This window comes from Triticum dicoccoides, chromosome 7B (genome assembly GCF_002162155.2).
Source record: "Triticum dicoccoides isolate Atlit2015 ecotype Zavitan chromosome 7B, WEW_v2.0, whole genome shotgun sequence".
NCBI lineage: Eukaryota > Viridiplantae > Streptophyta > Magnoliopsida > Poales > Poaceae > Triticum > Triticum dicoccoides.
Window position 1 is genome coordinate 180,499,010 of NC_041393.1, and position 14,469 is coordinate 180,513,478.

The 14,469-nt window shown below is 45.3% G+C and overlaps 2 protein-coding genes across 3 annotated transcripts; one reads left to right on the forward strand and one right to left on the reverse strand.

Annotated features, from left to right (window-relative positions):
* Positions 1 to 3,414: 3,414 nt before the first annotated feature.
* LOC119336335 (G-type lectin S-receptor-like serine/threonine-protein kinase SD2-5) lies at positions 3,415 to 7,653 on the forward strand. The gene is made up of 3 exons (XM_037608325.1): positions 3,415 to 3,625; positions 4,244 to 4,316; positions 4,914 to 7,653. The coding sequence occupies exon 3, from the start codon at positions 4,923 to 4,925 to the stop codon at positions 7,446 to 7,448; it is 2,526 nt and encodes an 841-aa protein (XP_037464222.1). The 5' UTR covers positions 3,415 to 3,625; positions 4,244 to 4,316; positions 4,914 to 4,922; the 3' UTR covers positions 7,449 to 7,653.
* Positions 7,654 to 8,294: 641 nt separating this feature from the next.
* LOC119336336 (paired amphipathic helix protein Sin3-like 3) lies at positions 8,295 to 11,990 on the reverse strand. 2 transcript variants are annotated; one of them, XM_037608326.1, is made up of 4 exons: positions 11,737 to 11,990; positions 10,945 to 11,040; positions 9,000 to 9,080; positions 8,295 to 8,892 (listed from the first exon to the last, which is right to left on the reverse strand). In XM_037608326.1, the coding sequence occupies exons 2-4, from the start codon at positions 11,002 to 11,004 to the stop codon at positions 8,704 to 8,706; spliced, it is 330 nt and encodes a 109-aa protein (XP_037464223.1). In that variant the 5' UTR covers positions 11,005 to 11,040; positions 11,737 to 11,990; the 3' UTR covers positions 8,295 to 8,703. The 2 variants fall into 2 exon arrangements, with proteins under 2 accessions (XP_037464223.1, XP_037464224.1); XM_037608327.1 differs by having other exon boundaries at positions 10,945 to 11,068.
* Between the last annotated feature and the right edge of the window lie 2,479 nt (positions 11,991 to 14,469).

A 14,469-nucleotide genomic window follows, 5' to 3' on the forward strand; every position in this document is an offset into this window, starting at 1 on the left:
ACTCTAGATCCAGCTGAGGCCGAGGGAGAGTTCCGTCAGCACGATGGCGTGGTGATGATGATGATGAAGTTACCGGCGCAGGGCTTTGCCTAAACACTACGACGATATGACTGAGGTGGAAACCTATGGAGGGGGCACCGCACATGGCTAAAAGATCAACTTGATCAACTTGTGTGTCTATGGGGTGCCGCCCCTCCTCCGTATATAAAGGAGGAGAGGGGAGGTCGGCTGGCCCTCCTTGGTGCGCCCCCAAGAGGGGAATCCTACTAGGACTCCAGGTCCTAGTAGGTTTCCACCTAAAGAGAGAGAGGGGGGAAGGAAGGAGAGGGAGAGGGGGAAGGAAAGGGGGGCGCCCCCCCCCCTTCCTTGTCCTATTCAGACTCAAGGAAGGGGGCATGCGGCCTGCTCTGACTGCCCCTCTCTCTCTCCACTAAGGCCCATCGAGGCCCACTAGTTCCCCGGGGGGTTCCGATAACCCTCCCGCACTCCGGTTTTATCCGAAACTTCTCCGGAACACTTCCGGTGTCCGAACATAGCCGTCCAATATATCAATCTTTATGTCTCGACCATTTCGAGACCCCTCATCATGTTCGTGACCATATCTGGGACTCCGAACAACCTTCGGTACATCATATCACATAAACTCATAATACCAATCGTCATCGAACATTAAGCGTGTGGACCCTACGGGTTCGAGAACTATGTAGGCATGACCGAGACACGTCTCCGGTCAATAACCAATGGCAGAACCTGGATGCTCATATTGGTTCCTACGTATTCTACGAAGATCTTTATCGGTCAAACCGCATAACAACATACATTGGTCCCTTTGTCATCGGTATGTTACTTGCCTGAGATTCGATCATCGGCATCATCATACCTAGTTCAATCTCGTTACCGACAAGTCTCTTTACTCGTTCCGTAATACTTCATCCCGCAACTAACTCATTAGTCACAATGCTTGAAAGGCTTATAGTGATGAGTATTACCGAGAGGGCCCAGAGATACCTCTCCGAAACACAGAGTGACAATCCTAATCTCGATCTATGCCAACCCAACAAACATCTTCGGAGACACCTATAGAGCACCTTTATAATCACCCATTTACCTTGTGACATGTGGTAGCACACAAAGTGTTCCTCCGGTATTCGGGAGTTGCATAATCTCATAGTCTGAGGAACTTGTATAAGTCATGAAGAAAGCAGTAGCAATGAAACTGGCACAATCATAATGCTAAGCTAACGGATGGGTCATGTCCATCACATCATTCTCCTAATGATGTGATCCCGTTCATCAAATGACAACACATGTCTATGGTTAGGAAACATAACCATCTTTGATTAACGAGCTAGTCAAGTAGAGGCATACTAGGGACTATATGTTTTGTCTATGTATTCACACATGTACTAAGTTTCCGGTTAATACAATTCTAGCATGAATAATAAACATTTATCATGAATTAAGGAAATAAATAATAACTTTATTATTGCCTCTAGGGCATATTTCCTTTAGGATTGGGATCAAAATAATCTCTCATAATCTTGGCATGGCCCTCCGCTCTATCTTGGTTGATGTGTATACGACCGAATTGTGAATATCCATTTCAAAGTCCATCGTCTTCTTCTTCCTCCTCCTCCTTTGAAGAATAGTCATTGAAGATCATTTCTCTCAACCTCTTCATCTTGACTAGAAATGGCTCGGTTCAATTCAATTCACAAAAGAAAAATGAGATGAAAAACACACAAAAACTCACCTAGGCAAACCGTTGAACACTTGAAAGGCGGTTGAGGTGTCACAGCCGAACGACGATGTTGAGCAGATATTAGCGGTCGGGGGGCTTCAAGATGGCCGGAAGTGGATGGATAGGCTCGGAGGAAGAAGACCCGAGCCTCTTTCCAGTGATGGGATTGATGCAGCGGCGGAGGCGTTTGAGCTTGAATCCTGTGACTGCAACGACCGGTGACCGACTCCGAGTCGGGCGGAAGGGTGGCGAGGGTGAAGGGAGGCAGTAGGGTGTCGGCGGAGGCGGTGAGTTGTCGCGGGAAGCAACGCCGGCGACGATGCAACGCAGGGCGGGGACGATAGGGCTTTGTTTAGATCAACTCTAGCCGATCCCCTAAAATTTAAAGGAGTAAACGACCGAGTATCCTTTAGAGGAGTACTTTTGCTCCTCTAAAAATTAACCATTTCTAACTGATCCCCAATACTCATAGGAGTATTTTTTTTGTCTAATTCATTTAATTTTCGACCATCGAAATAAATTCACTACTATATTACTTTATTAAACGACATATGGACATATGGTTACATACTTCACCAATTCTTCGCTAAGAGAACCGATCCAAAGAAAACTACAAGAATAATTAGACACTTTAATAGAAATCCAAGTGCCCTAACTGCTCCTACTAGTCCCATTAATACTTTCTCTATGTCTTCATTGCCAACATTGTTGCTTTTCTCTATCGGCTTCTTGAGCATGCACCCTTCATTCTTCTCCGCCTTCACATAATTGGACATTGTGTCGTCTCTAGTCTCCACTCTAACAAATTTCTCCCTATCAATAGATCAATATACTCTTTTTCCCAATACCTAAACTTGCATTCACCCTACATAGAATTTTGAGCAAACAATAAGTTCCAAATTGCAACGAATCCGAAGTACAACCGTACAAATAGGCACTCACCCCGTCCTTTTCGCACTTGTAGAACACCCATCCTAGATCTGCTGATTTAGGCGCCGCCGACGGTGAGAGGGGACCAAATCGGTGTGGGGAGGAGCACGGCGAGTCCTACGGAGGGTCGGCGGTGATGTAAGAAGGGAGAGGCCGAAGTGGAGACGTGAAGGTGGTGGGCGGTCGAGTAAATATATGAGTTCACGGTGCCGAGAAGTATAATTTGTTCTCGTCTAATGGTTATACGGGTTCGACTAGGTGCCAGAAGAATAGTGAAATTTATCATCCGCTATCAATCCTTCTCTCACACTCATAGTGATCGGTTAGAGATGCCCTTATATTCTTCCTACGAGTATATTCCACCCTGAGTGATGCTATACTACGACACATCTGCGTCCGTATATTCAAAAATCGTAGGCGGTGTAGCAGCTCCGTTCCACTTTTTACTCCCTAGTTGACGTTTACCTTGCTTTTAAAACCGTGACCGCGCGCATTTTCCTCCAGATTTTACACTTGCGTGGCCTTGAACCTTCGCGCACGATCTCCAAGATCTACGAAATTTAATGCGCTAGCAAATCACCCACAATGTATAATCCTGTAAACAAGTGATATGATATCCTCATGGACGTCCGATCTATCTGCTGCTGCTGGCAGCGTGGCCGTACGCACTAAACTAGTACCGAGCTAGAGAAATAAACAAGGAAGATGAGGCGACTAAAATACGGAGCAGCAGCATCCCACTTGCACCCATCCATCCGTCCATCGATCTACCCCCACCCCCCATGTCATCCGCCGCCCGTAGTTATTCGTCCCGCTGCGCCTGCTACCACCTCCCAACCACTCTCCCCCCACCACCGTCGCCTCCTCCTCCTCTTCGTCGTCGAGTCTCCCCACCAAATCTTTTTCATGGTCATCGCGTCCCCCGGTCTCTTCCTCGTCCTCCCGTTCCTTCAGGTGAGGTGGCCACGCCCGTCTCTTTTCTTATCCTGTCCGGGCCGTCCTCCCTCCCTCTTCCCCTATCCGTGTACGGATCTTTCTTGCTGGTTCGGCTAGTTTCCTGGTTTGCTTTACCTATTTCTGTTCCGTGTGGTTTTTTAAGCGAGGTGAATTTTGTCTTGGCTCTTGCTCCAGCAGTTAGCTGCCGTTTTCTTGTTCCAGCGAATTTTGCGTCCGGCTGCCCTCTGCTCCGAACGTTTTGTCAAATTACGCTCGAATTAAGCAAGAAAGGGACGATGGGGTTAAGTTAGCCGGTTTGTATCTTGGATGTCCTCGCTGGCATGGTTCAGCTGCCTCGAATTCTCGCCGCAATGGAAATGTGTAGAATTAACGGAGCGCAGTTCTTTACTAGTAAAGTCTAGCTAGTACGCGCCTCACTCTGTTCCAGATTAATTAGAACTACTCTACTTTGTTTCAAGCAGACGAATACAGAAATAGATAAGGATAGTGATGGATATTTTACCCATTTTGTGTTCATTTTCAGTGAAAAACGCCGGCCTTTCTCCAACTTTTGTTGTTATATTAACTGCTGTGCTTTCCCATTACTTATTGTTATCTGTATGTTTTTGGATGCAGGATCCTGTCAAATGTTTGTACAGGCTTTGAAGAAACCAACAAGTAGCTCGATCAGAAATCATTCGCGCCTAAGGTACCACACGGAGCTCTCGTCCAATCATTCTTATTAGCAGTACCATGATTTCTTCCTGTGGTACAAGTCCCTTAAAGCATATGTTTGTAACTCTGAATCATGGGAGTGCTATGCCATCAGCGTTTGTTCACCTCATTTCTTGTGCAAAAGGCTACGGTGCGAACGTGATTGGCTAATTCATACTGGAAGTCATGAAAACGATGTGGATTGGTTTCTTTCCGTGAACAAAAGGGGAGGGGGGCTATCATGCTTTACACTTTTCCCAGAAAGTTACCGGGCAACACGGCTTCTGTATCAAGATCAAATAGCTGCGTTACTTTGTACATACAAATGTGGATTCCCCGAAAATACGCGTAGCTTGTAACCGTTATCAATCCCTATAGTTGTTGTAACAAGACATTTTGTCACCTGTGCTAGAACAATTGTTAGTGGAATTTTCCACCTTGCTAGAACAGTTGTTAGTGGAATTTTCCACCTACAGCTGTTACAATATGGAGACTGCCCACCAGCAATTCAATATCTAATTTTGCTCTATTGCATATGAAACTACTATTTCCTATACCCACTGAGATTCTAATTGTCTTGCGAACATTTCAGAGGACGTTAATGACTGGATGGTTTTTGAAGACTGCCAACTGGAAGAGCTCACCTTTCATACACATGAATGCACGGAGCAAACGTCGCGGCTCTTCATTATGCTTCATTATGCTGTGGATGCTTGTGTTACCCAACCTCTGGATAATATGCAGCGGCAGTATTCAGAAACACGTTCTCCTGCCAGGGTTCAGTGGCTCAGAAATGGATTACATTGATAACAATGGAATATTTCTGCTCTCTAATGGATCGGTGTTTGGCTTTGGTTTTGCCAGCAGCAGTGCGTCAGAGAGCACATCCTACCTTCTTCAAGTGCTCCACCTGGGCACCAATACCGTCATCTGGACTGCGAATGCTAACTCTCCTGTTTTGCATTCGGATAGCTTTGAGTTTGACAAGGATGGCAAGGCCTACCTGCAGTCTGCAGGCTCCAGTGTCTGGACTGCCAATATCTCTGGCAAAGCCTCCTCTATGCAGCTGCTGGACTCCGGCAATCTTGTAGTGCTCGGCGAAGATAGCTCTTCTCCTCTGTGGCAGAGTTTCAGCTATCCAACAAACACACTTCTGTCTGGCCAAAGCTTCAGTGATGGTATGACACTTGTGAGCCATTCCACCGAAAAGAACATGACACATACACTTCAAATCAAATCCGGGGACATGATGTTGTACGCAGGCTTCCAGAACCCCCAACCATACTGGTCCGCACTGCAGGATAATAGGCTGATCGTTAACAAGGATGGCGCCATCTACTCTGCGAGTCTCAATGCAACTTCTTGGTACTTCTATGATAAATCAGGGTCTCTTCTATCACAGTTCGTCATAACGCAGCAGGGTGATGCCAACACCACTTTAGCTGCTGTCCTCGGTGAGGATGGGTCGATCGCCTTCTATATGCTGCAGAGTGCGAATGGCAAGACTAATCTGCCAACCCCAATCCCACAAGACTCGTGTGACACGCCAACCCACTGCAAACCATACTCTATTTGCAATAGTGGGACAGGATGCCAATGCCCTTCAGTCCTCGGCTCCTCTCCAAACTGTGACCCTGGTCTCACATCATCTTGTAAATCAAAAGAGGCGTTTCAGCTGGCTCAACTGGAAAGTGGAGTTGAATATATCGGTACGAGCTTCACCTCACCTGTGGCTAAGACAAACATCACAGGTTGCAAGAATACTTGCATGGGAAATTGCTCATGCATCGCCGTGTTCTTTGACCAAAAAACAGGCAATTGCTTCATTTTTGACCAGATTGGTAGCTTGCAGCAGGAAGGTGGAAATAAAACTAATTTTTCATCTTTCATCAAGGTATCTAGCAGTGGCTCAGGGCAAGCTGGGAGTGGCAGTGGCGGTGGAAACCACAATATCATTATTGTTGTCATTATAGTCGGAACTTTGGCTGTCATCGGTGGCCTCATTTATGTCGGTTTCTTCATTTATAGGAGGAAGAGGTATCCTCCGTCCTCACAAGATGAGGCTGGTTCATCGGAGGACGATGGATATCTGCAGACAATATCTGGAGCACCAGTGCGGTTCACTTACAGGGAGCTCCAGGATGCAACAAACAACTTCTCTAACAAGCTTGGCCAAGGAGGATTTGGATCTGTATATCTGGGAACACTCCCAGATGGCAGTCGCATCGCTGTAAAGAAGCTGGAGGGAATAGGTCAAGGGAGGAAAGAGTTCCGCTCCGAGGTGACAATAATTGGCAGCATCCACCACATCCATCTAGTTAAACTCCGAGGCTTCTGTGCTGAGGATTCACACAGGCTTCTTGCATATGAATACATGGCGAAAGGGTCACTTGAAAGGTGGATCTTCCGTACCAAGGAGGATGATCCCCTTTTGGACTGGGATACAAGGTTTAATATTGCACTTGGAGCAGCAAAGGGATTGGCATACCTCCATCAAGACTGTGAATCGAAGATCATTCATTGCGACATCAAGCCTGAGAATTTCCTGCTTGATGACAACTTCCTTGTGAAGGTATCTGACTTTGGCCTTGCCAAGTTGATGAGCAGGGAGCAGAGCCATGTTTTCACGACGATGAGAGGCACGCGGGGCTACCTCGCGCCCGAGTGGATCACCAACTACGCCATCTCAGAGAAGAGCGACGTATACAGCTACGGGATGGTTCTGCTTGAGATTATCAGCGGGAGGAAAAACTTTGACCCCGTGGAAGGCTCAGAAAAGGCCCATTTCCCGTCCTTCGCTTTCAAGAAGCTGGAGGAGGGCGATCTTCGCGAGATCCTTGACGCCAAGCTGATGTACAACGACAAGGATGAGCGACTGGAAATCGCGATCAAGGTTGCTCTGTGGTGCATCCAGGAGGATTTCTACCAGAGACCGTCCATGTCGAAGGTGGTCCAGATGCTCGAGTGCGTCTGCGACGTGCCCCAGCCACCGATATCCTCACAGATCGGATATAGGCTCTATGCGAATGCCCTCAAATCGAGCAGCGAGGAGGGCATGTCGTCGGGTATGTCGGACTACAACAGTGAGGCTCTGCTTTCAGCAGTGCGGCTCTCTGGTCCTAGATGACAGTATGAATGATGTGTATATTAGTGTGTCTAGTTAGGATGTTGGTGTTCAATTTTGGGGTAGGGCCTGTTGATTTGGTGATCATTTGTTCACATTGATGTCATGTACATATGTTGATCATTATTTCAGGTGGTACTTCTTTTTTATAATAGTTTTACCAGATGAGGTTTGTTGTGGAAATTAATATATCTTTTTGCCAGATTTACTTCTTTATAAGCTATAATTAATTTTCTACTTTAAGAATACAGAACTATCAGCTTAGGACTCCTTGTGTACTCAGATGTCTCTCTAAAAGGTTTTGGTAAACCTGTGGCATATTCTGATCTTCTCGCTGTGTGATCTACTTATATCAAAAGTTTCACAAATAATGCTAGTGTATATCCACTGTTTCAGAGAAAATCAGAAGAAACCATCTTCCAAAGCAAAAGATGGATCTTCACTGAATGATGGGATATCCATTACATACATCTGATCAATGGGAACTAGTTTTCACCTGCATCAACAGAACTGCAGAACTATTGCAGGGAAAGAGAATGCTTGGTTTTCTTCCAGTTCCAGGTCCACAGCACCAAACATGCTTATGCAGGAAAACTCCAAGGCATCATCGCCATGCTGCCTATCGAAGGGAATTTTATGTCGCCTTTCTTACCAACCTTCTGTAAGAATCGATGGCTGATCACGGCAAGAAAGAAAGATGCGACGAACTTCTTTCAGGTCCATGCCGCTGAGGAGCTGTGCTGCTTCCTGCGCCTGATGCACAGCTGCAACAGCAGCATGCAGATGAAAGCACCTGCCTGGATGGTCTCAAACTTACCATGGCTGACCATGATATAGCAGAAACTGATATGAATTAAACATTTGCCATCCTGCGCCGTTACCATCAATTGAACAGGAAATCAGTCGCATGTGTAGCATTTCCTATTATGTTACACAATTCCGCTGTTACTCATGTACTACAACTAGTTTTACTTTGCAAAATATTGCATGTAAAACTAAACTCTTTCATTTAGTTTCTCAATTGTACACTGAAGTTTGTCTTGAACAAGCCAAAACAATCGATTTAGCCTGTCCTTCCAAGGGATTCAGAGATACTATCCGCGCACCGTTATGCGGGCGGATCACAAAAGGATGAACATGATCACAAAAGCACCGATAAGGCAATGGGCTCTGAGGGGATATCACAAGACAGCAGTCCGTGCACGCATTCCGTGTCTGGTCATTTTCATCGTAGTGCTGATCTTTAGCTCGCAACAGGTTATCGGAGAAGGAAGCTATCCAACGGCTTCTCAAACGCGAGGAGAAGGCTCAGGAGCAGAAAGGGCATCAGGAATATGAACATCCAGATTGTGTTGTAGCTGTACACAGTGCTTGGGAAAGAGGGGAGGGGTCTGAACTTCCCTAGCTCCTCTAGCAGATCTCCGTGATCCCGGAAAAGAAGTAAAAGCTGCAGTTCGAGCAGGATGGATCAGACTAGTTGGATTTATCATGAACCGACAGGCTACAGATTACTATTGGATGCGGGTAAGAGGTGGGTCGCGATTGTGGTAGTACCTCGTTGTAAGCTTCCAGAGGGATCTGATCACTCCGGGTGAGCACATTGAGCAGCGACAGGTATAACAAGTAGTCACGAGCCTGTATAGAAGACATGATGCAATGTAAGTTAAAGGCTTGACTTAATTGAATTGAAGTGTTTTTGTACCAAAGAGTTGGTTCGATCAAATATGAGACAGGAGCACAATATGCATGCAACAGCCATGATTTTTATTTTGGTAAGGAAAGATGTTAGAGAAGCCCATATAGTATAACAAATAGGAACCCACATTCGAGTTTGTGAGGACTTGAATCGATGTGGTGGGATCGTGCATCAACTCACACAACCAAGTGATTTAGGCTCACTTCGACCCCCTGATGGTCATTTATTTCAGATGTTATATTCCACACGCCCAAAGAAACATCAAGAAGTCCTAGTAGTGGAACATATCAATTGACTCCAGGCTTAGGTCAGCCAAATACAAGAGTGCAAGAAAATTTGATAAAGGCAATTTTTTTCACAGTGAAGTGTTCAGAAGTTATGTGACCGTAAGAAATGATTGCTACACTAAGCGACCTGATGGATACTGTGCGTTACTAGAAACTGTCCATGCAGAACAGTTACACACGACATAGACATTTAGCTTCACTAAAATTCCTTTATCTGAACCCTTTCCCACATCCAAGTTTCTCCAAAGCAATCGTGTGTGTTTTTATTTTTGTCAATTCATATACACTAAATTTTCCTTATAAAGAAATTGCTTTGTGAAATTTCATAAAACGTGAGTTTTGTTGTCATACATGCACAAAAACCAATGTTTCTTGGCTAGTCGCACATATAGGGCAGCCCGGTGCACGTAGCTCCTGCTTGCGCAGGGTCCGGGGAAGGGTCAAAACCCAAAGATCTACCTAAGCATTTCATTCTGCAGCCTACATCACAAATATTTCAAACCACAACTGCCAGTTACTCAGTGGAATACAGCTTGTTCTCGCCAGATTCCCAGCATATGTGCTAGATCAACTCAAACTTACAGCAATGCAGAAAGTAAAAACCCAAGACACAAAGAACATATTTATGTGAAAGGTATCAAGTCTGATGACCTCAGACAGATACAGTATAAAAATAAATATTACAGCCATAAATCAAGTGAGGAATACATCATGCATGGAGTAAGATATTTTGTTATTTTGTTTGATTAAATCTTTCTTTTTCTCAGTAAAAAATTAGCTCCAACGCAGGTGATCTGAAGAGGGAAATACATATTTGCATTGTGCTTTGCTGGCAAGCATGGACTCAATCTATGTACACCAATGATTGCTGACAACCTTTTCTTTTGAGAAAAGGGAAGCATGAACAGTTTCAATTAATTGCTGACAACTTGCAAGGCACACAGGACACCAAATCATTGAGAAGGAGGACACAAGAAAGTTTCTTGGTATGCACTCTAGACAATGAACAGTACTCTAGAGTCTAGGCGAGAACTGTCTCTCACTCCACAATTTTTTTGCCAATATTAAGAACACTATTTTTTTCGCCAAATATTTAGAATATGAAGCATGTGCTTTTGCATCCCTATTACGGATATAACACTGTTATGACAGAAATGCAATATCCAAGCAGCTAATACTAAAGATAGGGTTTGTTGGTTTGATCCTAAGTCTACCTTACAAGAATTTGGTTACAAGAATTTTCTTGCTCGGGATTCGGCCAATTTAAGCAAAAGAATTGTACCACGGCAACTAAAGGGACATGTGTATTCCAAAAAAGTGGAAACCATACAGACATTGGCCAAATATTACCAGGGCCGATTATTGGCAGAGTATATTTTGGCCATGAACCAAACATACTCATAGTGCCCTGTCTATGAACACCGAGAAGATTCGCAAGTCACACTGCAAGTCTTTTTATACTATTATCATTTTGCGAGGAAGCATGGTTCAAAGTTTCATTAATAAAATTTCTCACCTTAACCCTCTTAACAAAGCTAAGAGATTCCTCAAATGTGACAGGTTCCCACTTAGACATGGAGCCCCGACAGCTCAGGACCAGACCCTGGATTGCCTTTAAAGACACAAAATTCCACAGATTACTGCAGGTAATGATCAGATAATGTTAAAGTTTATATTCCACTAGAGAAGAGAGAAAGCAAAATGCACACACCCAACTTGCAGCTTCACAAAAAAGATGACCCTAAATAGTTCCTTTAAAGAAATATAACGAAATATGTACAATTTCTACTAAAAATAGTGCCTTTTTACATCATCAGAAGTTCAGAACCAAGAGAATACAGTTTGTCGACAATTACTCGAGAGCAGAACCAAAACTCACAAGATTTGATTTTAAGAAAAGAGAACGGGAACATTAGAGCTCACAAAAGGTAAGCATAATAACTTTGTCAACACCAAAAATCATTTTAATTATCCTGCAGTGTTCAATTTTCCAGGTAGAAGAGATGATATTCTGCTGGCAGCGATTGGAACAAAACAGTTTATTCTGACCAGCTCCATGGTCAAAATTCACAAGGCACAAATATCATCCACAAACAACAGGTACAGATTTGGGGCAGTCGCCAGGACAAGTAATTAATCAACAAATCAGGAAGCAAACCTATAAACAGGATATAAACTGCAGTTATCAGAATCAGACGAACGCATTCTTTTAGGAGCGGTGATCAAGAACGAGAACCAGACCACCAAAATCCATCTCTAGGCAACGGAGTGAGGGTTCTCGGAAAAAAAAGGAAAGGTTCTTTCTCACCTGGAACAGACAAGAAATGGATGAGATTGGGAGTCACTGCGAACAGCTTTTCCCCCGAATGAGCGAGCCCTTTGGAATCCGTCAGGCAGACAGGCGAGAAGAGAAGGATTAGGTTGGAGATGGCAAAAGGGGGAGAGGAGGGGAGACTAGAGGAAGGAGGCTGCGCAACAGCAACTGGGCGGGGTGGCAGCTGGGGGTTGGACTCGAGCGAAGTTGGGGGCGAAAGCAGAGACCGGGAGGGCGAAGGGGGCAGCTGCTGGGAGTGGGAGCGAGAGAAAATATGCGGTGAAAAAAGTTACAGTGAAAAATAGAGGCGTGTTTGGTTGCCATCGGCTAGGCTACGGTACATGCGCTGCATACCCTTTCTACTCAGCCTGGCTCTGAAAAAACAACCTCATATATAACATCTGCAAGTTGTTTGGTTGTCTGCATATGAACTTCCTGCATTAGGGGATCAACTTTGGCACGTTGTTTGGTTGCCTGCATTGTCTCGTCGCATACAACTACACACTATTTGGTTGGCCGCATGTGGTATGATTAAGAGCTAGTACTTGCACTTAGCACACAGGGTTAAGAGCTAGCAGAGGAAGGGGGAAAAGAAATGAGTGTGCGCCGGACCATGGCGACTGCGGTGGATAGTGGTCGTGGCGCCGTGTCGACATGACGAGCATGGAGTCGTGGGCGAGCGACCCCGTCGGCGGCACGACGAGCGACACCGTCGACGAACTAGTTGCGGTGCTCGCGCAAAGACAGTGGACAGAAGAGGAGAATGCAGTGCTCGCGCCATGGTATCGTCTGTGCAGTAAGACGAGAGAATAGGCCGAGATGATCGACGCCGAAAACAACTCCAGCATAGAGGGACGAGAGAGAGGAGGCCAAGATTATCAAACCCGTCGGCGGCGCGGCGAACTGCAGTGTGCGCGCCATTGCATCGTCAGTGCAGTAGGAGGACATCACAGAGTAGGACGAGATGAGCGACGCTGAAAACGACTCTAGTGTAGTAGGACGCGGGCAAGGAGATCAAGGGGAAGGGCGTCGGCGTCGAGAGGGACGAATAGGAGGGCTCTGAGCAGAGGACAGAGGAGCTAGACATGGCGGCGTGAGTGCACTAGACTGCTATTCAAGGAGAGATGAAGCTACGATCGTCGAAGCCAAAAACTTACAACAGGACTGTTGTGCGGAACTGCGAGATTAGGCTGCTGGTGAAAGGAATTTTCAAATGATCGTTCGTGCGCGACGAATCTGACAAAATTCGTCCAGAATAGCTCCAAACGTGAACACGAAATAAAAAACTTCCCGCCGACGAAACTATGAACCGATCGCCTGAATGAAACCGTAGCATCGAGGTGCATCTTTTTCATGTAGAGCTTACCTCGAATCGAAGCACCGTTGTGTAGATAAGAGGGGCAAGAAAGAGAGGAGATTAGAGAGAAGCTTACTGGAGGTTGAGGAAGACCTCGGGTAATCACCTCGCATCCCTCCCATCTCCACTCTGCAAGGGCCCGGTCGCTTGCGCTCGCCTCGGCCTGGCTCGCAAGAAACTCCCGATCTGAGCGTTTCCAGCAAGCCAGGCCTAGAGGTCCTTTAAGTTTCATGCTATGCAGACCCAACAATGTATGCAGTCAACCAAACAACCCGTTTTATTTTCGCGTGGGCCTGGTTGGGCCTCATGCAGGCAACCAAACACGTCCTAGGTGAAAGTTGAAACCAAGGGCAAATATTCTCTCCTCCTCCCTTCTTCTACAAATATGTTTTCTCTTTGGGGCTACTACATCTCGGCACCTCGCGAGTTGTGGGATCTGACACAATCAAGCGACCTACCTAAAGTCTTACTACTTTGCAACAAAGATCTTGTTGCGGAAACATAGGTTATGTCGCAGTTTTTTTCTTTGCAACATAGGTTGTGTTGCGGGATTTTTTTTCTTTGCAACATAGGCCATGCTGTAGAATTTTTTTCCCGTCTTCACCTTTTTTGCATCAATGGTGATGTGGTGGGAGAACTTTTGTAACATAGGTAATGTTGCAGAAAAATTTAAAACTGGAAAATTATGCAAAAACACCGGTGTCATTGTCTGCGCTGAGTGCGTCGCCGTCGACCTCAATAGAGCGATAACGGGCGCCGACCCCCTTGTTTCAGAAGCACGTCGGGGAGTGCTACTTCTTGAGCTTGGCGTTGATTTTTCTCTTGAAGGGGAAAGGGTGATGCAGCAAAGTAGAGATAAGTATTTCCCTCAGTGAGAGAACCAAGGTATCAATCCAGTAGGAGACAACACACAAGCCACCAATACCTGCACAAACAATCAAACAATTTGCACCCAACACGATAAAGAGGTTGTCAATCCCTTCGCCTTCACTTGCAAAAGTGAGATCTGATAGAGATAGATAAACAAAAGATAAAATATTTTTAGATTTTTTGGTTTATAGATCTGAAAGTAAAAGATTGCAAAATAGTAGATCAGAAACTAATATGATGGAAAATAGACCTGGGGGCCATAGGTTTCACTAGAGGCTTCTCTCATGAAGGCAAATAATACAGTGGGTGAACAAATTACCGTCGAGCAATTGATAAAAAAGTGCAAAGTTATGACGACATCCAAGGCAATGATTATGAAATATAGGCATCACGTCCGTGTCAAGTATACCGACTCCTGCCTGTATTTACTACTATTACTCCACACATCGACCGACTCCTGCCTGCATCTAGAGTATTAAGTTCATGAAGAATAGAATAAC

What these genes read in the sequence shown, in the direction of transcription:
- LOC119336335 (XM_037608325.1), top strand. Translation starts at nt 4,923, where the DNA reads ATGACTGGATGGTTTTTGAAGACTGCCAACTGGAAGAGCTCACCTTTC.
- LOC119336336 (XM_037608326.1), bottom strand. Translation starts at nt 11,004, where the DNA reads ATGTCTAAGTGGGAACCTGTCACATTTGAGGAATCTCTTAGCTTTGTT. An exon ending in GCTTTGTTAAGAGGGTTAAG is followed by an intron (nt 9,081 to 10,944) that starts GTGAGAAATTTT and finishes TCTTCTATACAG; the next exon opens with GCTCGTGACTACTTGTTATA. An exon ending in CTCTGGAAGCTTACAACGAG is followed by an intron (nt 8,893 to 8,999) that starts GTACTACCACAA and finishes CTCGAACTGCAG; the next exon opens with CTTTTACTTCTTTTCCGGGA.